General features: G+C 50.8%; 1 protein-coding gene across 45 annotated transcripts; it reads right to left on the bottom strand.

The window, feature by feature from the left end:
* Positions 1 to 6,407: 6,407 nt before the first annotated feature.
* Positions 6,408 to 23,423, bottom strand: Tnnt3 (troponin T3, fast skeletal type). 45 transcript variants are annotated; one of them, NM_001270666.1, is made up of 17 exons: positions 23,326 to 23,423; positions 20,493 to 20,527; positions 20,296 to 20,309; positions 19,329 to 19,346; positions 18,071 to 18,088; positions 17,872 to 17,886; positions 16,833 to 16,844; positions 16,610 to 16,624; positions 13,792 to 13,810; positions 11,449 to 11,494; positions 10,752 to 10,868; positions 10,583 to 10,660; positions 10,250 to 10,363; positions 10,034 to 10,143; positions 9,833 to 9,923; positions 8,734 to 8,774; positions 6,408 to 6,646 (listed from the first exon to the last, which is right to left on the bottom strand). In NM_001270666.1, exons 2-17 carry the CDS (start codon positions 20,507 to 20,509, stop codon positions 6,592 to 6,594), a joined length of 780 nt encoding a protein of 259 aa, NP_001257595.1. In that variant the 5' UTR covers positions 20,510 to 20,527; positions 23,326 to 23,423; the 3' UTR covers positions 6,408 to 6,591. The 45 variants fall into 45 exon arrangements, 43 of the variants coding, with proteins under 43 accessions (NP_001257595.1, NP_001257594.1, NP_001257605.1 ...); NM_001270665.1 differs by lacking the exon at positions 8,734 to 8,774 and adding an exon at positions 8,069 to 8,109; XR_015661854.1 differs by lacking the exon at positions 16,833 to 16,844 and adding an exon at positions 14,355 to 14,393 and having other exon boundaries at positions 6,413 to 6,646; positions 8,069 to 8,774; positions 23,326 to 23,385.
* Between the last annotated feature and the right edge of the window lie 405 nt (positions 23,424 to 23,828).

The raw sequence follows: 23,828 nt of genomic DNA, 5'->3' as shown, positions 1-23,828 counted from the left end.
CGTGGAGAGGTTGTAATGAGAGAATGAGACAAGGGAGAGGGACGAGAAAGAGAAGAAAAAGAGCTGTTGGATTCGTTCTTATCGTATTTTTGAAATGTTTTCAGTTTGGAGGCTGACAGGATGTTCAGTGGACAGAAACGCTTGCCATGCAAACCCAAGATCTCCAAATCTCTCGGAAGAAGAGAACCAACTCCCCAAAGGTGCTCCCTGGTCTCTCCATACATAGCATGGCTCACAGGTACACCCCACACATGCACAAATAACGGTAACTTAACTTTTTAAAAAATAAAAACTTCCAATTTTTTTCCCTTGGTATATTTTTCTTTGGAGAAGAAAGGAGACAAAGTCTCACAATGGAGTCCAATCTGACCCCCTGATCCTCCTGCCTCAGCCTCCTCAGTTAGTGGGAATTCTCAGACCACCACAGCTGTCTCTGGACATCATCCGGTCTCAGCTCTGCCCTAATCCTAAGGAGGCTTACACTGCTCCATCTCGCTCACTTCTGACAGTTCAGAACCCTTGGCTCAGCTGTTCAGAATGATAACGGAGGCTTTTTTTTTTTTTCCTTTGCCTGCAAATCCCTCTTCAAAACATTCCTTTATCTTTTTTCAAACGGACGAAGACATCTGGTCTGTTTGAAGTACAAGCTGACGTTCTTGCTCCTTTGCCTTAATATTTTTATTGTTTGTTTGTTTTTGAGACCGAGTCTCACGTAGTCCAGGCTGATCTCACACTGAATAGCTGAAGATAACCTTAAAGTTCTGATCCTCCAGCCTCCACCCCCAAGTGGTGGGAATGGAACCCAGGGGCTTGCACACGATAGGCAAACCCTCTACCAACCAAGTCACAGGCCGGCTTTGCTTTACTGTCTTAGTTTTTGAGACAAACTCTTTTTTTTTTTTTTTTTTTTTCAGAGCTGGGGACTGAACCCAGGGCCTTGAGCTTGCTAGGCAAGTGCTCTACCACTGAGCTAAATCCCAACCCCGAGACAAACTCTTACTCTGTAGCCCAGGCTGAACTGGAACTCACTGCGTGTGTAGCCTAGGCTACTTGTCTTGAACTCAAAAAAATCCTTCTATTTTATCCTCCTATGTGTGGAACAGCAAACGCTCAGCTTTTACCTACTTTTATTTGTTTGCTTTGGTGTTTTTGAGACATCCTCCCCCAACCCCTGCCCCAGACAGGCTTCAATTTCCCAGCAATCCTATCTCAGTCTTCCAAACTCTGGGATTACAGATGTGTATCACCATGCCGGGGCTCTTGCTTGGTTCTTTATCTTAAAAGGAATATCCTAGCCACCCACTTCCCAGGGTTAAGCCTCTCTGTAGGTTTTAGGAAGATGGCCTCATCTTGACTTGCCTCCTGGAACCATCATGTATTATTTTTGGTGCTGTTGTTGTGTGACAGAGTTTCATTGTATAGCCCCGACTAGCTTGGAACTGTATATGTACTCCAGGCTGACTTCAAATCCTCAGAGCTTGGACTGCCTCTGCCTCCCAAGTGCTGGGATTAAGGGCAAGCATCTCTATGCTTAGCTTCCAGAATCATAGAGTGTGCTCTGTGCTACTTTTAAAAACCTCTTAACCTTTGCAGCTCTGGGCGGCCCATGAATGCTGAACAGATGGCTTTGCCACTGAGCTTTGTACCAGTTTTCAACTTGTCCTTGTGGACTTTTCACCATTTTAATGTCCTGTGAACTCAAATCCCACCTTTCTGGTTTCCGATGTGAAGCCATCTTCACTATGGGCAAGATACTGTTTTTAAAAGTGCAGAGCAGGGTTGGCGGGAGCGATTTGGCCATGGTGTCAGCACTTTTCAAGAGGGTTGGTTTACTCCTTACCTGGCCCTATTTTGCAAGGCACGTTGCCCTGGGGACTGGGCTGTTTTATCCAGTTTCTAGGTAGATTGCTGCAATGTGTTTGTGACATTCTTCTGGGGCAATTAAGTCCGGACCATCTCTGCCGTTATAGCCCTCTTTCCGGCTGCTCATTATCTGTATCTGTCCCCTCTGGCCACTGAACTTTCCATCAGATATCTGGCAGGTGACACAACCCACCTGTCTTTCAGACCTGGCTTTTGTCTTTGTGGTCCTCCTCTACTTATTAACTTGTGTTTATCACGGTCTCCTCAGAGTCTCCATTTCTCGTTAGTTCTTGGCTCTTCTGCGAATTTCCCAAGTCCTGTGTGTAACTCGTGCACCTAACTGACATGGAGGCTGTGTTCCCTTGTCTAATGTAAGCAGAGGGGCCCATGGTTTATCCTGTGTCCCTCCTGTTCCCTAGCACGGCTCTATTACCCTTCAACCCCAAGTACTTCCTGCTGCCCTCTAAGACTTCCTCTTGGGTTCAGAGTTATTCAGTGCTTTCCCAAGACACGATGTAAAAGTCCCCTCCTTGCTGGGTTGGGGCGTCTCTGTTCTGCCACTGTTGGAGTGTGCTTTGGGTCCTAGGCTGAGGTCAGCCTTTGGGAGTTTCATGTGCATTCCTGGCCTGTGGGAACAGCTCAACGGCCTCTTGTTTCCAATCTCACACACCTCCCAACCGTCTTTTTTTTTTTTTTTTTTTTTGATCCTTAATCCTCCATTACTGTGAGTGGCATGCTTAGAACCAGGGCTTACTGGGGTTTCCAGTTCCCCATTCAGTTCTGAACCACAGCCACAGCCAGCTTCTAGTCCATGGAGCCCTCCTGCCCAGGGTAATGGCCTATTCTGTTCCCAGCTTAGCCATTCTGTTCAAGCAGTTCTGGGCTGCTGAGCTGCCTTTCAGAGCAAGGCAAGGACACGAGATTCGTTTCGGGATCCATTGGGTTCAACACTCTTTGTATTAATTTTTCCGAGTATACATTTCTGGAAAAAAAAAATCTAAAAAAGTGCCCAGTCACACTGGGTGTAATGCATACAGGAACGTGGCTGTGTGTGTGTGTGTGTGTGTGTGTGTGTGTGTGTGTGCGCGCGCGCGCGCGTGCGCGTGCGTGCATGGATGTGGGAGTAAGTATGAATGGGTGTGCGTTGAGGTGTACTTACACATGTGAGAGGCTGTATTTGTGAGGGACATTAGTGTGTGCATGCGTGGAGTTTTGAGCTGTGTTGGTGTATGTGTATACTGGGTGTGGACAGAGATGCTCTGCTTGGCCACACTTCACCCAGTCTCCTTTGTCCCCTGCCTGCTGTCCTGTCCCTGAACTTCCTTGTACAAAAGAAGGAACCTCGGGGCTGGAGAGATGGCTAAACGGTTAAGAGTACTAACTGCTCTTCCAGAGGTCCTGAGTTCAATTCCCAGCAACCACATGGTGGCTCACAGCCATCTGTAATGGGATCCGATGCCCTCTTCTGGTGTGTCTGAAGACAGTGACAGTGTATTCACATACATAAATAAGTAAACCTTAAAAAAAAAAAAAAAAGAAAGAAAAGAAAATGAAGGACCCTCACTGCTAAGTCAGGTCAGCAGCCCCTCTCCTGACACCTGAGTACCCTCATGTGTTTGTAGGATGCCCCCTATCGGTTGAGATCAGGTTGTGTCCTGCCATACATTACTCTGCATTCTGCACATTTTAAAAAATGTTTTGGGGTTGGGGATTTAGCTCAGTGGTAGAGCGCTTGCCTAGGAAGCGCAAGGCCCTGGGTTCGGTCCCCAGCTCCGAAAAAAAAGAACAAAAAAAAAATGTTTCAAAACTTATTTTTATTTTATGATCATTGGTGTTTTGCCTGCGTGTACAAAGAAATATGAGCTGCCCTGTGGGGTGCTGGGAATTGAACCTGTGTCCTCCGGAAGAGCAGCAATTGCTCTTAACCCATGAGCTGTTTCTCCAGCCCCTTGCTTTTTTTTTTTTTTTTTTTTTTTTTTGTCAAGACAAGACAAGTCTCTGTGTAGCTCTGGCTCTCTTGGAACTTGCTTTGTAGACCAGGCCAGCCTCAAACTCACAAAGCTCAGCCTGCCTCTGCCTCTAAAGTGCTGGAATTTAAAGGCCTGTGCTACCACAGCCAGTTTGGTGGGTTTTTTTTTTTTTTTCTTTTCTTTCTTTTTTTTTTTTCTTTTTCTAAAGAAAAATAGGCTGTGTGTTGCCCTGAAAGAGTACATTTTGTAGGGGTTGGGGATTTAGCTCAGTGGTAGAGCGCTTGCCTAGCAAGTGCAAGGCCCTGGGTTTGGTCCCCAGCTCCAAAAAAAAAGAAAAGAAAAGAAAAGAAAAGAAAGTACATTTTGTAAGCAGTTTTTGACTCCATTTAGAAGATGAGGGTGGCTGTGTGCCTTGGTGGACACAGGAATGATACTGTCTGCCGAGCACCACACAGGAGACACAGATGGATAAATAGTCTCGGGAGTAGAAAGGGTGTCACCGTAAAGATGAATTGGGGTGGGTTGAGACTGTGGGGATACATAGGCATATTAGATTTTTACCAGAGAAACAGACCCAAGAATTCACAGACCAAGGAAAAAGGTGGACATCCCTCACCCAGCCTTCACAAAGAGATAAGGATGGATGGCAATGTCCTCTCTGCCCCAGTCATCCAACCACCCTAGTATGTGTGTGCGTGTGAGTGTGTGTGTGGTGTGCGTAGAACTGACAGGGAGAGAATATCTGTCTCAGGGGCTTCTGCTGGTTTGGTGCCCACCGTTGATGTGGCCTATTCAACTGCCCCCCCCCCCCGTTCCTTTGCTTGCACCTCTGTCTATCCAACCGTTGGCTCATGTGGACCCAGCCGCTTCACTTCACCTCCCTCCTAATGCTCAGCTCTGACCACCCAGCAGGCCCGATGCTACAAAAACCGCTCCAGCCCCTCCAGTCTCTGCTTTAGCTCCATCCTGCTTCTATCTTATCAATAGAGAGACTCTTAGAGCCCTATTACTTTCCCAGTTTTGGCTTCTCAGGACCCTTTAAAACTTTGTAGCCATTATGTGACATACATAGGTAGACAGAGCTATAGATAGATGTGTTTGCTGTGTGGTGTGTGCTCTGAGAGTCAATATTAGTAATTAAGATTGAAAAGAACTTGTGTTTGCCTCGGCCAGGCTAAAAAAGAAAGCAGGATTATCTGGCAAATGCTGCCATGGAAATGGTCTCACCTTGTGGCTATACTGCTATTAATCAGTGCACTCTGACATTGCGGAAAGACACAAACGTGTTTGTCTATGTTTCTCATTTAGTGTATTGAGGGTGCCCACCCACGTGATATCTAATTCCCTAGCCTGCCTTCAGCAGCATCATGACAGGTCTACTTAGCCAGAGTCCTTTACCCTGGTGTCACAGTCACTGTCCATTCCCTTTGGTTCTATGTCCCCATGACAGACTGGCTGAGCCCATCTCTCCTGCCAGGTGTGCCACTGGCCCTAAAGCTGGTTTGATGCTCATAGAACCTTTCCCGCTGGGCTGTAGCCAGGGTCAGTGAACAATCTTTTCTTTTGATACTGTACACATGGAGGGCACAGAGCATCCAGGTACATCACCACATAGTGTATTTACAGCCGTGTGTGTGTGTGTGTGTGTGTGTGTGTGTGTTTCCCACAGGAACCAGAGCAATGTGTATTGGGGTGCACACTCAGATGGGGTCTACACCACCCTCTGTTGGGGTCCACACACAGATGGAGTCTGTACCACTGTTTGTGTTGGGGTACACGTATAGATGGGGCCACACTGCTGTCTCATGGGGTACATGTACAGATGGGTTACATGTGCTCTCTGGAGGTTGTATGCTACCCTTGGGGGCCTGGTAAGGGCTGACTGCACTCCCTGTCTTTCATTCAGGGCACTGGTTGCGGCTGCCCTGCCTCACCAGTCTTCCCGGAGGTGTCTGTGCACAAGCCCCTTCCTCTATGAATACCTCGCTGTGCAGGGCTCCGCGTCTTGATCCAATTTCTGTGATTTATATTTTCCATAATTCTATTTGGTCAGGACTTTCAAATTTATTGCACAGTTGTGTTCTGTGTTCCCTGTAATATAGGAGAACGCTGTTTGCCGAGCTTGCTCCCTCGTGGGAAACGTGCTTTCCTGCATTCCTCTCCCCCCTTGATGTGCTAGCTGGAGCTCCCCTCGCCTCCCCCCCTTTCGGGGTGTCTGCAACGTCTCCAGGCAGCCAGCCTTCCTCCCTAACCCTCCCGAGGCTGGGCTGTTTCTTCTTTAAACAGTGCTGTTTTTTGGGCTGCTCAGGCAGCTTTCTAACATGGAGGGCTCGTTCTGGGGATGGGGACAAAGAGGGCCTAGGAATAAAAAGTCTCTGACAAAAGAGGCTACAGACCAAGTTCTGGAGGGGCATTGGGGTGCAACACCATGTGCAGTTTGCCGCAGTTGCTAATAGCAGTAAGATACCTCAGTTTTCCCGGGGCTGTTCTGAGGCGCACTCCCATGGTGCTCCTGTCCTGCAGCACTACCTCCCAACCTCTCCAGGTCCCCTGTGCATGATAACACAACACATAGACAGTAGAGGGGAGTCTGATAACTTTATTTCTAGACCCCAGAGGGCGAGGACATTGCAGCAGGGTGGGCCCTGAGTTCCCAAAAGTGCCTGGGCATGAGGGTTGGAGAATACAGAGCTGGAATAAGGGACCCTGGCAAGAGTCAGGGTTGATGGTCTCTGCTGCAGGGCACCTCTTGGCTCGTTTACTTCCAGCGCCCGCCGACTTTGCCCTTGGCTGTGGCACCGGCCTTCTTGCTGCTGCAAATGGGAAGCAAATTGGGCTTAGGGGTCAGATGGTCCAGCTAGCTAATGGAGACCTTCAGTTCCTGTCTCCCCAAGCTGTTGCCTCCACTTCAAGTGCACACACCTCGTGCCAGACTGAGCAGTGGGAGCTGACTCACCTGCAGTAGGCCCGACAGGGCCTGGACACTAGTGTGGTTAGGTTAGTGTTAGCGGGTTACCTGGGCTCACCTTCCGTCCTCCTGCTTTAGCCAGGGGAACTGCTGCAGACAGACCCATGCCATCCTAGCTTTGTTTGAAAAGCCTGTGCCTTTCAGGATGGCAGTTAAGGATAGCCAGTCCCAGGATGTAAGGATCCCCTTACATTATCTGAGCACCTCTGTACCCCAGCAGGCTGGAAGCAGGGTAAGTGCTGTGTGAGGCTCCGGGCTGGCAGGAGGATAAAGGTACATGAGCTCTGGAGCTACCCCAGTGGGATTTTGGGCTGGCGATGTGGTCTCACGGGTCTTCCTGAACATCCTGACACATGTGTACACCCATGTGCACATAGCATTTCATCAAGCCAGCCTGCCATGACCCTGCAACCTTCCCAACAGAGCCGTGAGCCAATAGTCCCTTCCTGGTAGTGTGGAAGGAGGGAGAAATCCCAAGAAACAGGAAGTCTAAGCACCTCCACTTGATTTTGTGTGACAACCCCATGTCCAGGCTCAGCATCAGACTCCTAGCATTATATCAAACTAAGAACCCGGTAAGGGGGTCACCGTTGCAACAGGTCCTGGAATCCTGTGGGATCTGATTCTTTGTATGGACGGTCAATTAGTTTATTCATTCATCCATTCTCCACAACGTCCCCTTCTCCTCCCATCTTCTGTATCCCTAGCTGGCCTTGAGACTTACTCCACATCCTATCTTGAACTTCTGATCCTCCTGCCTCTGCCTCCCTCACAAAGTTCTGGGATTATGAATGTGCTCCGACTAAGGTACTGAGATCCAACTAAGAGGCCTTGTGCATGCTGGACACGTACACTACCTTCTGAGCCATACCCTCACGCCACCTCTTTTGTTGTTATTGTTGTTGTTAATTGAGATAGGGCTTCAAGTAGCCCAGGCTGGCCTTGATCCTGTTTCCAACTCTGGAGAGGCATTGAGATTGCAGATACTCATTACCACACTCTGTTACAGGCTCCCTACTGGTTAGCACATCACAGAGGGGAGATATATCACTAACAGACCCCTTCTGGCACCTCCTACATGCAGGAGAGGAAGGAGCCAGTGGGTCCCGGGACCCAGTTAGTCTTGTTATTGCTCTGCTTAGGGCCAGCTACCAGGAACCCTCGTTCAGGAACTGGCTAAAATGTCTAGGTCCTACGTAGGGTTGCAGGTGACTGGCCCCGGGGACTCTAGGCCCAGCACAGAGCAAGAATGGGCTGGGCTACTTACTGCTTCTGGGCTTGGTCAATGCGGCTCCTGAGGGTGGTAATCTGTAACAACACAGGTGACTTACTGTGACAGGGATCCCGGAAGCCCAGCCGAGCACTGGCCAGGGGACACATGTCTCCACCACAGGGCAGGCCAACTGTGGCATCCCCACGGTATTCTCATTGCAGGGACACAGCCTCCTGTACCATTTTCCTTACTGTATCCTGGCTCCTTTGTGAGAGGGCACTGTTGTTTGTCCTTGGGCTGTGTCTTGACTTGCTCTCTCTAGCTACCACACACAGCAGCTCCCAGCTGGCCACTTACCTTGTGGCTGTGGCAGGATGCAGGCAGGCGCAAGGGACAGGGTGGAGGTAAGGCCTTTAGACCTCTAAGTCCCACCACTGACTCCTGATCCTGACTTTCCTGCTCCTTGGTCCATGTTGCCTGCTCCTGACTTGGTGGCCCAGAAGTCTCTGGGAAGGCAAGGGCCTTCCTTTCTTATCTGCCAACAAGGGCATCAGCCTGGCCTCATAGCCACCAGCTGAAGTCAGGAGGGAGGAGCTGGGGCAGGAGGGAAAGCCCCTTTGCCACCAGCATCCTCAACAACCCAAGTCTTTGCCATGCGAGATGCTAGCTGAGCATTGCACACCCACAAGCCTGGCCTATAGCAGGCTCTGCCTACTCACAACTTGGCCAGCATCTCCACTCTGGCCCGGACAGTCATGATCTAGAAAAATCAAGATGGTTACCAGGTTGGGTGGGCAGCTGAGGCTTCAAGGCCCTGATAGGTATCGGGCCAGTCTTCTGATGAACAGGCAGACTCTTTGAACCCAAGAGATCAGATACTGGCAGAGTGTATCTGGAGGTTATGGGTTCCTGACCCAGCTACTGCTGCTGAAAAGAATGGCCTGGTTTCTGCTGGGTGGAGCCTTCTTTGAACTAGTTTCTGGGGTAGCCTTGAGGCTGAGGGATGGATCTCTTTCTGGGGGAGGGGGATGCCATTGATGGAGGTGTGGAGACCAAGGCTCTTCAAAGTTGAACAGCTAAGTCCTGTCATCTACCCAGAAGTTGCAGGACAGTTTTAGCTCATCTTCCCAGAGGTTGGAAGAAGGAGATGGGACTCATAGATTGTCTATCTTGATGGCTATGGGAATGCCCGTGCATGAGTTCCTACCTCTCCCCTCACTGGGCACTGGAGAGACAGGAGAGAAGGACAGCACTGATTTGCCAGTGAACCCAAGGTGTTTGCATTTGCCCTAAGGATAGTAAGGCACCAGGACGGGTGTCCTTCCCTGCTTCCGTGGTGTGTAGGAACAAGCTTGTTTCTACCTCATCCCCCAAAGAAGGCCCTGCCCCATTTCTTCAGTCCCTGACCTTGCCCTCAATACCTATGAAGGTTGCAACCCATTCTAGATGCCCTGACCCTCCCCCAGCCCCCAAGAGACACAGTACTAAACCCTCCTTTTCAGTTTCAGATGAGTGTATGAGTCACCCTAGTTATGTGCTTGTCTTCCCTGAAAAACCAGATGTCATGGGGACCTCAAAAGTTTGAGAACACATAACAGTTCCAGCTACAGCGCTGGCCAGTTCAGATGCAGGGCCCAGGCTGATGGATCAGGGCCTGCCCTGAAGGACAGTCTTCAGCAGTGGTCCCTGCTGGGTTTAGTGGAGCCAGGTCTCAAGGCAAAGGCAGGACCAGAATATGACTGGGATATGGGAGGAGAGTTGACCCCCTCGAGAGAGTAAGACTCTGCAGACCCAAGAACTAGAGATGTCTGGACTCACATCGTATTTCTGACGTTTCAGCTTCTCCCCAAACTCAAATTTGTCAGTCTCCAGTTGGTACAAGGTATCCCAGAGTTCCTTGGCCTTGTCCCTGGAAGACGGAAAAGAGGAGGTTTGATGGGGTGAAGCTAGAAAAGCAGAGCCCAGGACCCTGCTTCCTCTTCCAGCAACCACAGAGAACATTTTGCATGGCTTCCTCACCTCAGCTTATCATCACTAAGATGGTCAATGTTCAGAGGTTTGCGCCTTTCAGCAAGAATCTTCTTTTTCATTTCCCGGGCTGTCTGTTTCTTGCCTCTCTTCTGGTCAGCCTAGGGAGGGGAAAGGCGATGAAGGGCCCAGTCTCAGGAAGGTAGGTGAGACAAACACCAGCCCCACTTGAAGGCCGTCCTTCAGGGCTCTGAGTGTGCTCCTTACCTTGGCCAGGTAGCTGCTGTAGTTGGCACCCATAGAGGACAGAGCCTTTTTCTTCTTCAAGTCATCTTCAGCTCTCCTCTTGGCATCTTCCTCCTCTCTTCTGGCCTTCTCCTCCTGTGGAGACCCCACCCCCACCCCCAAGATCCTCAGGGGCTGTCCTTTGAGCAGGCTCCTGGAAGGAAGCTGCTCTTTTTTCAGGGTTTCTCTAGAGCAAGAAATATTAACCTGATAGCTCTGATTGTTGGCCCTAACAGAGGACCCAGTAAAAGGAATGTCTAAGACCCTGTGCTTTTCTGGCTACACAGGCTTGGAGGCCGCAGACATAGTCCTTACCGCCAGTCTGTTCTGGCGCTCCCGCTCCTTCTCAGCGCGAATCCTTTGCTGCTCAGCCCTCTCTGCACGGCGCTTTTCCTGCAGCCAAGAAGCCAAACTGGTCAGCCCTTCCCTGTCATGCCCAGTCCCTGTGGAGTACCCAGCAGCTTCCCAGGGCAGTAGCGCTCACAATTCTTTCCTTAAGTGCAATTAGCTCCTCTTCTTCTTTCTTTCTAGCTTCAAAGTGGCTGTCAATGAGGGCCTGGAGCTCCATGAGGTCCTTGTTCTGACGCTTCTTCTGGATATCCTGGGGTGGGGAGGCAAGAGAAAAGTTTCTACCCTTTCTTGCCAGCCTGGGACCCACCTCCAGCTAGGGATACCTTCTGCCAGGTTCCCTACAACTGCTGCCTTCCTGAGTGAGGCTCAGTGTGGCCTGAACCACGGGGTCAAGATAATGCCCTTCCCATAGAGGAATCTAGACCCTAGCCAATCATGAAGCCAGCACAATTCTTGAGGTGACCTGGCTCAGACTTGGCTCTGTCATCCTCAGAGATAGCCTCTTGGGCCTGGTAGAGAGGAAACTGTGAGACTAACTTGCTGCATACGTGGATGAGTGCTTGAACAAATAAATGGACAGATGAATCGGTGGCTAAATGAGAGACAGTTCAGAGAAGGGATAGGCAGATGAGTGGATGGATTTGTGGGTTCAAGAATGAATGGAGGGAGTGGGAAGGGATGTTGACTTCCTGGGATCTAGGAGTGAATTAGGGGAGTGTGGCCTAGAGTTGGGCTGCCTTGCGTATGGTGGCTTGAGAAGACCTGAAGCCTAGCCCAAAGTTCAAAGGCTAGAGTTTGGGGTGAGGGTGATATGGGTCCCACAAACTTACATCGAAGTCTACTTTCTCTCCTTCCGGGATCTTAGGAGCAGTAAGTCTGGGGAAGAGACACAGAAGTTGTTTCATAAGCAGGGACAACTGGACCATCCCACAGAGGAGCCCAGCCAGACTGGAATCTAGGCTGGCCCTCCTTCTCTTTCTTGCACCCCTGGCACCCAACAGAGCATGTATGTCTTAGCTAAAGAAGCTTTGCCTGACCCTTTGTTCTTGGGTTTCTAACCCATGTCCCCTACCCCTACCCCAGGAGTAGTTTGTCCTTTCCTAGAAGGTATCACCCCGCTTGTGTCCACCTCTTGTTTTACTCACTGCTTCATGCCACCTTTCTCAGACACATAAACAAATGTAGCCAGGTCCTAACAGAAGGCAGGGTGGCTACCACAGGTCCTCCAGGGGCAGTGACTAGCATCAGCTTCTGGGGCAAGACCTGTTCTGTGGCTCTGAACACTTTTAATCTTTGTGAGCGCCCAAATGAACGAGAGCCCGTAAGGGGAAAAGGAGCCCCCAGCCCGCTGGCCGAGCGACCCCCTCCTCCTGCCAACACATTCCAGATGGAGCAGAGAGCCCAGACAACCGCGGCTTTTAGAAACAGGCCACAGAAGAAAGGGGAGCTGAATAGCGATCAAAACCTGGAGAGGGAAGGGATTTTTCTAAGCTCTGAAGCCCCAAAGTTCCCTCCAAGGGAAAGCTGTACAGATGATGTTGTGCAAATGAAAAACTTATGTATGTGGGGGGAAAAAAAGAGCAAAAATTGAAACGCAGAGGGGGAAAATATCCAGACCAAAAAAAAAAAAAAAAAAAAGAAAAAAAAAGAAAAAAAAACCTTTTCAGCAAATACAGAGAAGATTTATATCCCTGAGTAAACGGACGATTAAGCAAACACGGAGACGTGTCGGCCATGAGATAAACGAGCGAGGGGCACAAGCCACTGACTTGCAAAGAAAGACGACCAGTTAACAAACATGGACGGTTAGTGGTGGTGCCATCAGAGGCATGCGAAGACAAACAACCATGAGATGCGGTTGGCTGTTCATCAACGAGTGAGGGGCAGACGCCCGTTCCCGCCTTTGGGCGCGGAGGGTGTGGGACACAAGACTGCTCACAGCCCACGTAGGAGACCGCCTTGGCTGGGCCCTGGTGGAAAGCAACTTGGCAGTGAATGTCAAAGTCTTCAGAGCATTGGTCTTCTTTGACCCAGTAATTCCAGTTCTGGGAATGTGGCCTAGGCAAATAGCCCTCAAGCTGGAAAATGATTTCTGCCCAGCGTTATTTATGATTGTAAAATATTGGGGGAAGCCTGTGATCGGGGAATGGTTAGGAAAATTATGGTTTGTCCAATTGATGGAATATTATGTGGCCATTCAAAATATTTAAGAAGACTATGTAAAAACATGGAAAAATACTTATGAATAGTGCTAAATTTTTTTTAAAAGCAGAATTCAAGGCTGTATAGACAGTCCTGTGCTTGAAAAAACATAGTCAAGATCTTTATTTTCCAAGAACTTCATGTAGAAAAAGAACAGGAAGAAATAAAGATCTTTTTTCCCCTCCCTGGTCTTTTCCGCAGTCTGGCTGGTGGGTGAGTGGGAGAATTATGGATGGATTTTTTTCCCCTTCATTTGACTTTTATGTATTTTCCAAATTTTCTTAATGAGGTGTTTTATTTTCATATTGGAACATAAATAATTTTTCTAAGATGAGAAACTATCTCAGAATCCTGCATTACTTTATGTGAACTTGATTTAAAACAGCATTCAAGGGAGGAGTGTGGGCCAGCCCACGCTTCACCTAGCTCCATTCTTCTCTGGGGAATGGGGAGGGAATGAGGGGTAAGTGCCAAAAGTTCAACCTGGCTCAGAGAGGGGGACCAGCAGAGAGGTTCAAAGGGACAGAAGGAACGGCACATGGAAGGTTGTGGATTCATCTACCTCTCTGCAGAGTGGCTCACAGGGGCTCAGCTCTGTTCTTTTGGAGGGGTCCATCCAGAGTGGGGTCTCATCTGAAGTGAGAGATCCTCACCTCTCAAGCCCATTTTTAAAAAATTAAAAACAGACCTATCTGGAGACCTGGGCAGTCTCCCAGCGTACTAAGGCAGAGCAGATCTGTGGTGCCTTCAGTCTCAATCCTGAGCTTTAGCCTGTGGCCAGTGGCCTCCTCCTTGACTGCACTGGCTGATGGGAAAGAATCCCAACCTACTGTCTTTCTATTCATTTCCACTGCCAACGATAGTCCCCATTATCCTCTGCCAGTTGAGCTTTTCTTCTAAAACAGGCCTGGACTGCCCAACCCACCCTGTTCTGGCAGTCCCCCATAGCTCTACCTGGATTCCACACTTACTTGGGTCTTGGTTTCTCCTCTACTCATGACAGCCAGCATGGGAAGAGGAAGAAAAAGAGATCAGGTAAGGTAGGATGAACCTCCCTGCCACAGGCTTCTACTCAGCCCACCCAGGCCACCCTCCTTCTCAGAAGCACCATGCCTATGAAATCCCCTAAGGGCTCTAGGAAGGACTTAGGGTGCGGGCATGAAGGCAAGAACGGGAAAAACCACAAGACATGTGTGTCCCTAGAGGGATGGGAGGGAGGGAAGGTAAGAAGAGGCCTAGGGGACAGGTTTCTAACATCTGAGATGCTGGCTTGTCTTTACTGACCAACCAACCACCTGCTTCTAAGTGACAGAAGCCTGGCCTTAGCCCGCTAACTCCATGGCGGCTGCACATAAAGCCTTAGCACCTTGTCACTGAGGTCCCATGCCAGGGAGAAAAGGAAGACAGACAGACATGGACAGATAGAGTAAAAGGGCTGGAGAGTTGACAACACAGACACTGGACTGTTGGTCCTTCTTGCCAGAGGCCTGTGCAGGTGGAGCAGGGGGCTGCAACAGCGGCTGGCAGGCCTTACCTTCCTCGTCCTCCTCCCGCTCCTCCTCGGCGACAGCATCTTCATGGTGTGGGCGCAAGCGCACATGCAAGAAAAAAGCCACGCGGCTGCAGAAGTGCAGAGGCCACACAGCAGCGGTGGCCACACGGAACAGCAGAGGCAGGCACGCACAGAGCCCCGTGCCTGAGAGTGGCAGGGCAGCTCCTACACCTTCCCATAGGCTTCATCCTATTCGTGGAAGCTTGCCGTCCAGGCTGGCCTCTAACTCTCAGTGTAGCTAAGGATGACTTTGAATTCCTTCTGCCTCCACCTCCCAAGTGCTGGGATGAGGGGTCTGCTCTGCCACACCTGGTCTATGCAGCACTGGTAACTGAACCCAGGGCTTTGTGCATGCTGGGCAAGAAGGCTGGGCTCTGAGGAGAGAGTGTGGGGACTGGAGCTAGGTTTCCCACTGGGAAGATCCTGAGGCTGTTCTCTACCTTCCAGTGTCATGGAATCTTCCGTTGCCTTCTCCCACCTAGTCTTGTACCTGGGCACATACTATGGTTTTGACAGTCACTCATTTCAAACTCTTTGTCGAAGTCTTTGTTCATAGATCCTGCCTGGGATCCAAAAATATTTTCTGGCTCATCCGTATCTGTGAGCTTTGACAGGTTCAGCCCTAGGACAGGGCCTCCTGATCCTGGGAACCTGCCCTCTGACCTCCAAGAGGCTTTTTCCCATGCGTTTTGGTGGGGCCTCTCTTCTTCCCTTCCTTTAGAGCCTTGCTAGGCCGGTTGTCCTGAGGAAAGGCTACTTCCTCTGAGTGTGACCCACTCCAGCAGAGGTTGGGACTGGTATTGACCACGGCTGCTCACCATCACCCTTCCTTGCACTGTCCATTAGCCCTGCGCTGGCTTTAGCAGAAGCAAGACCACTGACACATGTGCATTCTGTCTGCCTGGAAAATGGTGAAGCCTGACAGGGAAGCATCTGGGACTCCTAGTACATTTGCACTTAGCCAGGAGCCAACAAGCCCCATCCACCTTGTGGGTGGGGGGTCTTGCTGCATGTTCTGACCAGTGCCCTTCTGGAAGACCTAGTTCTTACCCCTCTGAAAGACATATGGTTACTTAACAACCAAAGTGTGTTGAATAGGCAGCTTAGATCTACAGGAGAACCTGATACCACTCTTGCCTAACATCTTACGAGTGGCCGCCCAGGGAGCAGTGGAGAGCTGTAGAGCCTTCGCCTGCATGAGGTCCAGGGGAGTGGCCTGGGGAGGAAGTGAGGGACTGATGGGCTCACCCTACCCTTATGACATTCTGAGGACAGGGAAGGATGGTGTGCTCCCAAGAGTTGTATGAGAGGCAGCTGCATAATGGCAAGGTAAGGCTTCCCCCGTGCTCTGTCTCTCCACCCTTCTGTCTGTCCATTTGTCTGCCAATAAGTCTCAGTTCTAGTCCCAGGGAGGCCTGGCAACCTGAGATGTGTGGCCTGAGAACATCCCTTCGTCCCTCTCCTAGCATGCTCTTATCCAGGTGCTTCCTTTCAGGCCCAGCCACCAGGAGCCTGTCAGCATGTGAACGGAGGGGCTGAAATGGGTTCCCTGAGTCCAGCCCCTCCTCCCTTCCCCAGTGTAACAAGCCCTGCTGCTAGGCTGACAGCCCCCCTCCTCCAACCCCGTCAATTCTGCTTGACGGGTGTGTCTGGCTCAGGCCCAGGCAGCAGGATGGGATGCTGGGATCTGACTGATTGCCTGTTCGCATGCATGGCCCCTGGCTGTTCCAGGTCTCTGACATCCCCACCTTGGGCCTCAGCCTGACTGTCTGCTTCACCCTACTTGCCCCTCCACCCTCCCTTCAGACTCACCCCTCCTTACTTTCCTCCCTCTGGCTTGCTATCTGGGGTAGGTTGGAGGCTACCTATCCAGCCTCTTTGCTTTGCTCTACATGTCCTGATGAGGTCACAGAGGGTCCCCATGAATCTCTAGCACCATCTTCCTAAGTAAGACTGACTCTGAAGACCCAGGGCAGCCCACACGCCCCATTCAGTCTTCCTGACGGAGGCACAAGAAGAGCCTTGTTGCTCCTTGTCCTTAAATGCTGTGACTGAAACTCACACTGTCTGCCACCGAGCCCAGGAGGTTAGGCTAGCTTCCCCATTCTGTACTGTCCTCAGCCCAGAGGCCAGCAGGGCTTAGTTGGTAGTGGGTGCATTGGTAAGGGAGTGAGAGACAGTTAATCAGAGAGGGGTGAGGGAGGAGGGGCATGGCTGTGAGGTGGACCTGGACCTACCTTCTTGGACTTCCTCTGTGGAGCAGCACCAGGGGAGGAGAGAGGGAGGGAGGAGAGAGAATGAATGAGTGCAAGGCAGTGTGGGAGAGAGGGAGAGGGACAAACAGGTGTATAGCAGAGATGGGTGAGTTACACGGCACCCTCTTGTTCCTTTTTGGCTGGCTCCTGCACACACCCCCACATGGCCACATATGTCATGTGGCATTGAAGTCACGTCACATACCTGGTTCCGGGGCTAAGGAGGGCCACGGAACAAGAGGCAAAACCACGGGTCAGAGGTCAGAGAAGGGATCCAGGTTAAAAGGAAACAGCCGGTCACCGAGGGGTGGGATACGTGCAGGGAGCGAGCAAGATACTGTTAGAGTTAGCTTGGGGTCACGACACCCTCAATCCCATAGCCCAGATTCTGGGGCCCCGGCTCAGAACTTGGGAATAGGAGGGGCTGAAGAGAACAAAACTCACCCCCAACCTGTCCTGCCTCACAAGTAGGGAAACCGAGCTGAGGGTTGGGAATCGGGTTCTTTCTTTTGTTGCAGCGTGTCATTTAGCTCCTTCCCTCATCTTCCCACCTCCTGTTTGTCCTCAGCTGGGCCCCAATCTAGAGCTGAAGCCTACTTGGAGGCTCTGGTACCCAAGGGGAGCAGAGTCTATTCCAAATACTTCTTTTCTTGCCATCCCAGAGCGAGGTGCTAAAGCCCTTTCCTTGGACCACTGCATGGTATAACCCCTAAAGAGGGTTGAGATGGAGAGTGTGATTGGGTTGATGGGGGACACAACTGGCTAGAGAAATTGACTAGGGAGGAGGCTGCGGTCTGTCCTCACATCAGGCCCTGAAGCAGGGCCTCTGGCTAGTGCTGCATCTCTTCCTAATGACCTGAGCTCTTTGGACATTTGGCTTGGTGGATCTGGCGTAGCAAAGGTCTCAGTCATCACCATTGGCTTTCACTGACTTCTCTGGGAGAAGGAGACTCAACCCACACCTGGCTCTATAGTCTCTCCCATCACTCCTGTACTAGGCTGCCCCCCTCTAGCATTGGAAACAGTTGGCAAAATTTGGGGTAGCTGTACAGTTTGTGGGGCTTCTTGGAATTCTCATTCTCTTTGGTCAAGCGTTGGCCATAGTTAGTGGGTTATGTGGGGCCACATGGGGGGCCCCTTGGTTGGCTGGTGCCACCTTGCTTTCCTGCCCCCTTCCCCACACCACATGGCTCCAGCCAGACCCTGGGCTCCACATGGGGACCAGAAGTCCTGTATCCTCATACCTTCCTCCTGGACTTCTGCAGCCGAGGAATGCCAGGGAGTGCAGGGTGGCAGGGAGGAGAAAGGATAGGATTAGAAAGGAGCACACGGCAGGCCCTTAGAGACTGAGGCTGAAGTCTCAGCCCTGTAAGAGGGAAGGTTACACCAAATTCACCATTAGAGAGCAAGGGCAAGTGGGGGTCAAGTCCTAAGCCAACTCACCTTCCTCCTGGGCCTCCTCTGAGGATGAGCAAAGGTGACAGAGAGATAGCATGTAGGGAAGAGAATGAACAAGGGCAGACATTAGAAACAGGGGCTTTCCTGGGTTCTCTTGGGCCAAGCAGGATGAGCAGGTCAGATTCCCATGCTTGGCCCACAGCGGCTAGCCACAGTGAACCGGGACCCTTAAGCATCATCCACCAATGTCCCTGTGGGGTACTGAGTTTGTACCTTCCTCAGGCCTTGCCCTCTATACCCTACATCCCATGTCTGGGGTTTGTAATTCTATTCTATAGGGCATGGGAGTGAGGATCTGGGTGAAGCTCTTGTGTTTAACCATTTCTGACCTAGGTGGTCCCATCTAGCTGCCCAGAATGAATGTAGGTCAAGAGGCTTTGAGAAAACAAGACCCTTATGGCCAACCCTAGGGAAGGGCAGCCCCCAGGGCCACCTCTCACTCAGAAACCAGCCTTTCCATCTACTGACAGCAAAATGTTTGCTCAGGTTGTTAAGGTAGCAGGTATTTTCAAAATATTTTGAAAACACAGCACCCAGCAGCCTTTGCAGGATGGCCTGTCTGGTGAGTCTCGTGAAGTCTCCTAAGCTGAGCAGGTGCCAGGAGCAGACAGCTTGTCAGGCCTGGGAACTGCTGTGCTGGGCTGCTCCCAGGTGCACCGAGACTCAAGGTTTTGCCCGCCCACACCTGCCCAGGCACGACAGAGCCAGGGAGGGGTCTCTGGCAGCCCAAGGGTACAGTGAAGGAGAGATGCTAAGAAAGGCAGAGAGAGAGAGAGAAAAGGATAAAGACAAAGAAGTAGAGGAAGACGATGGAGACAAAGAGAGACAGAGAAAGCACTGGAGAGACAGATAAGGAGACTATAAGAGAAGCTACAGTGACTCTGAGGGGTTACAGTGCATGAGGTCAAGACCTTTGTTATTAATGAATGAGTTTTAATGGCCAGAAACACACCCCGCTTCACACACCATGGACACAGTGACCACAGGGCATGTGTGAGTGGTTAATGAGTGTCTATTAATCCACCGAAGAGATAGCGGATTAATGGTTTAATTAATGATCAAGCCATTGACCATTAATTAAATAATGGCATTATTAATCAATAACAGTTAATTAATGATGAGTGATGATGGTTAATAGTGCAATCTTGAGGAAGGGAGTAAACTGTTAATTGTCAGCTCAGGGAGGATGCCCCAAGGCCTTCCCAGGGATGGGCTTTGAGAGGCCTCTGACTTCCTGAGTTACCTTCCTCTTCGTACTGTTCTGCATTAGAATAGAACAAAAGAAAGGAGCTGAGTTAGCAGAGATAGGACTGGAGGGGGTGAGACGTTTGAAGGACACATCCGCCTGCTCTGACTGTAGATAGCTGGTACTTGTACTAGCTAGGGATCAATCAGGTTTGGGATCTTTGGCCCAGAGATGCTTTGTGGTAGCTTAGGGAGATGGTCAGTCAGCAAAGTGCTTGCTATGTAAGCACGAAGACCCGAGTCAGATACCAGGATTCAAATAAAAGGCCAAGTGTGGTTACACACTCTTATAATCCCAGTGCCGAGGAGGCAAAGACAGGAGGACACACAGGGGCTTGCTGGCCAGCCAGCCTAGACTAATCATCAAGCTTCAGGTTCAGTGAGAGAGGACCCGACCCCCCGCCCCCATCTCAAAAGGCAAGGAGGAGAGTTCCTGAGAAAGGACATCCAAGGTTGATCTCTGGCCCACACGTATGAACACATGTGTAGCACATCTGAAAACGCGCGCGCGCGCACACACACACACACACACACACACACACACACACACACACACACACGAACACAGAGGCTTTGTGGCCTTAGAGGGGAAAACATTTCAGCCACAAGGGAGACATTGGATGTCTCTAGATTTCATGTCCTGCTATGGCCATGTGAGTGACCAAAGGTGACAGGGACAGGGAAGCTGCCCACCCAGACTCGAGTTCTCAGGGCTTCACAGACACGCAGGTATACAGGTTTGGGGCAGGTCAAGGTGTGAGCACCACAGGAAAAAAAGTAAGCCAGAGATTCAAGGTTGTTTGGGAGAGGGATGTCTCTGAAGCTCAATGACTGATCTAGCTGGTCAGGGAGTCTTGGGCAATGGGTCCCCATTGGGTCCATAGTCAAAGTTCGCCTCCCACAACAAGAGTGACTCTTCGTCTAGAGATGGAAGTGTATAGAGAGAAAGTAGAGAAGGTACTTACCCTCAACTTGTTCACTGTCATGGTGGAGGGTATAGTGGTGGGGAGAGAGAGAGAGAGAGAGAGAGAGAGAGAGAGAGAGAGGGGGAGAGAGAGAGAGAGAGAGATGAGTTTGAACTGTTGACTTGAGGCAAATGTCTGTAAGTGCCAAGGGTCCCATTCCACCAGCAAGAGAGGTGACCATACAGCAGGGTACTCACGTTTCCTCGTCAGACATAGTGGCGGTGGGTTGTGTCTGGAGAGGGAACATCAACAAAAGGGACAGTTTAGGAATTGCCTTGGTTTAGAAGCCTCACAAAAGCAGGCTCTCGGAGATGGGGGCCTAGAGGGAATGTTTATAGACTGCAGTTGAGGATCCCCTAATTGACCTTTCTCCCTATGACTCTGATCCCCCTTCTTCTCTTCCTGGTTCCAGCCTGGGACTTAGACTCCATAGCTGATCAGCCGTGGGAAGGTTGTCATATACATCCAACCCTGGCCAGATGCCCCCTGTCACCAGCATTTTCACGGAATGCCATCCAAAAATGGCAGAGACAGTCACAGGTTGTGGGTAAGAGCTTCAGGACCCTCTGGATCTGGGGACATCCTTGCTTGTCTGAATTGATGGCCTCTGGCTAGGGAACCACCCTAAAAAGGCTGAGCCCAACTTTAAGGGTATAGATATTCTGTCTGCCAGCTCTTCTTCCCTGAGTGAGCTCAAACTTCCTGCTGTGCCTCATGTTTGCCTTAGAAGTTCAAGCCCCTTTTGGGGTACCCCGGGTCCTTTTTTGTGTTCTCTGAAATCCTCTGAGCTACCCCTTCAAATTACAGAGTCCATAAACGTTCAGTCTCTATCTCCCATTCCTGTGAAATATTTGGAGACTGAACTCACAGGGGTAGGACATGGGGACTGGACTCACAGAGGTGAGCCTGAGAAACTTCTCTGTGGGAAGCCTGAGCTTGACAGCCATGTGCCGAATGGATTGAGCTAACAGAGCTTCAGGTCTCCTAGCACCTACATCTGGGACTGGATGCACAGGCTCAGGCATGATGGCTACAGAAGAGAGAGAGAACTTGGTTCCTGTGAATTGGTCATTGTACATGCCTACAGTGTCTGGGGCCTGGGAACCTTCAAAGAACTGTATCAGAATGTTGACTCAGGGTTTGACAAACAAAGGTCATAAAAACACAGCACAGCTGACTTGAAGACAATAGCTTTGGCGTCCCCAGGGAACACATAAGAAAACTTGTTCAGTGGCTAAAAATGCACCAGCAGCCCAATGCTAAGGTGGGAGCTGTTTCTAAGCCCCGTTGATAACATTAGCTTTCCCAGAACAACTGAAACTTCCTGCAAAATTAACCCACAGATACCTGGGAGGCCCGTGGCCAAGCACCAGGCTCAGCCCTGCCTCTCCCAGAGCCTCTGTGTAGACTTCACCAACCATAAGTAAGCCACCTGGCCAGACCTGCCCCATCTTCTTGCTCTGCTCTGATCTCTACCAGTCCTTCTAACTGCCTTCTTTACTGTCTTCTGCACTCCCCACCTCCAACAGGGGCACTCTGTGGGGTGGGAAGGCCAGTGGGGTGGAGCAGTTGAGCTGAGGTTTTGCTACCTCTGGTGTCCACTGGACCCACACACCTGTCAGCAATGGAGGGAGGGGGTAGTGTGTGTGTGGGGTGTTGTGCCAGCAGTGGAGGGAGGGGTAGTGTGTGTGTGTGTATGTGTGGTGTCATGCGTTTATAAGGAGCCAGTGGCAGCTGAAGTGTCCAAAAATAGGCATCAAAATTAGCAAGACTCCTCTGTCCTGAAACCCAAGATGGCAAGTGGGCAGGATACTGAGAACAACCCAGCCATCTTGGCTCCCCTCCTGGCTCCTACGGGCATCCATCCAGCAAGGACAGCCTTGCACCCTTCCAAAGTGAGGTAGCAATGCCCTTGTTTGAGGTTGGGAAACTGAGGTTTCTGGTCTTCTATAGAGGTCCTGAAGGCCCACTTGAGCATATCTATGCCTCCCCACCCCCATTTCAACATCCCTGTAAATTAGGGAGAGGCAGAGGTGGGGTGTCAGGGACTGGATGGGATGACCAATAAACAACAAACGACGGAGAGTGAAAACAGTTGTTCTGTAGGGAATTCTGGCCTTAGAAGAGGGTGCATGAAAATAGCCTGCGAGGTCAGTTTCCTTGGGGATCCATGCCAAGGTCCCTTCCTTCAAAGGTGACAAAGCCCAAAAAGGGGTAAGGGGCCCTTCACTCACTTGCTGTAAGAAAGACCCTTGTCACTTCCCACTTTGGGCCTAGTCTCCTCTGACCAACCTTGCTTGGTCCCATCTCCTCCAAGGATTCCCAAGGACATTCTAGAAAGCTCAAACTCAGGAAGTCAGGAATCCCAGCCTGGAGACTTAACAAAGGCGGGGGGCCTGGAGGGCTCGGGCCCACCTGTTTTCCCAGCCACACGATCAGATATGAGCTTCCTGCTTAGGCCCAGGGCCTTTCATTCCCTGTCCGGCTTCAGCTTGGCTCCTGATTGTCTTCACCTGAACCTTAGGAATCCGCCCCAGGGGCTCACAGATACCTCTCACTGGAGTTTCTACCTAGGTGAGGAGATAAGCCTATCTGCAAAATGGACCCAGCTCCCTAGGCTCCCGGGATGAGCTGAAATCACATTCTTTTTCTAAGGTCATTCTTTCAGAGTCCCAGAGTGGCTTCAGCCAGCTGCCAGGCAGGCAGCTGGAGGCAGTCCTCAGAGCTCTGGACAATGTCCCTTGATTTGATCCTTATCTTACCCTCTTCACTTCTCCCTAGATCATACCTTAGGAGGGCTCCTTAGTTCTGAGTCACCCAGGAGCCCCACTCCTTCCTGCTTTGCATGCCTTTCTATTCTGGTTTAGAGTAAGGTCTTCTATGTCATCCCAAGTTCTCAAGCGCCATGATTCTAGTCATCAACATTTAACACAGCAAGAGGCACAGGACCCACTGAATCCTTATATGCTAAACAGCCAAGCCCTGACACAGTCACCCACTCCTAGGCAGGCTGTTCCCATCCATACCCACCTGCAGTTGAGTCTGAGAAAGGTTGGGGGCTCCTTGTGGACAGGACCAGCAGCAGGCACTGTCCAACGGCCTCACCCCTTCATGTTATAGTGACATCTGATCTTCTCTGGCAGCCCATTGGCCAGCAGATGGGTGGCTGGGGCACGGGGCATGGGAAGGGGGAGGGTGTGCCCAAGCAGGCCCCTGACCAAGTATAGGAATGCCCCAGAGGAGGAGGCCCAAGGAGGCAAGGATGGAGGAGACAGGCCTGGAGGAGGAGGCAAGGTCCCCAACTGTTCCAGAAAGGTGTCAGCTGCTATTTTTACCCACCCTCCCCCCTCAGCAATGGGCACATGCTCGATGGGCTGAGAGAGGAGGAAAGCATTGGGTCTAGACCAAGGTTGTTCTTGAGTCAGGCTGTTGGGGAAGGGTCATCAGAGCCTGGGTTTTGAGTTCTTTGGTCCCCTGTTTCTCTGCCCAAGGTGGCTTGTAGAAGTGGGTACTTTGTTCAAGATAGGTGTACT

This window comes from Rattus norvegicus, chromosome 1, assembly GCF_021556685.1.
Source record: "Rattus norvegicus strain SHRSP/BbbUtx chromosome 1, alternate assembly SHRSP_T2T, whole genome shotgun sequence".
Classification (NCBI taxonomy): domain Eukaryota; kingdom Metazoa; phylum Chordata; class Mammalia; order Rodentia; family Muridae; genus Rattus; species Rattus norvegicus.
This window is presented reverse-complemented; position numbering and strand designations above follow the sequence as displayed.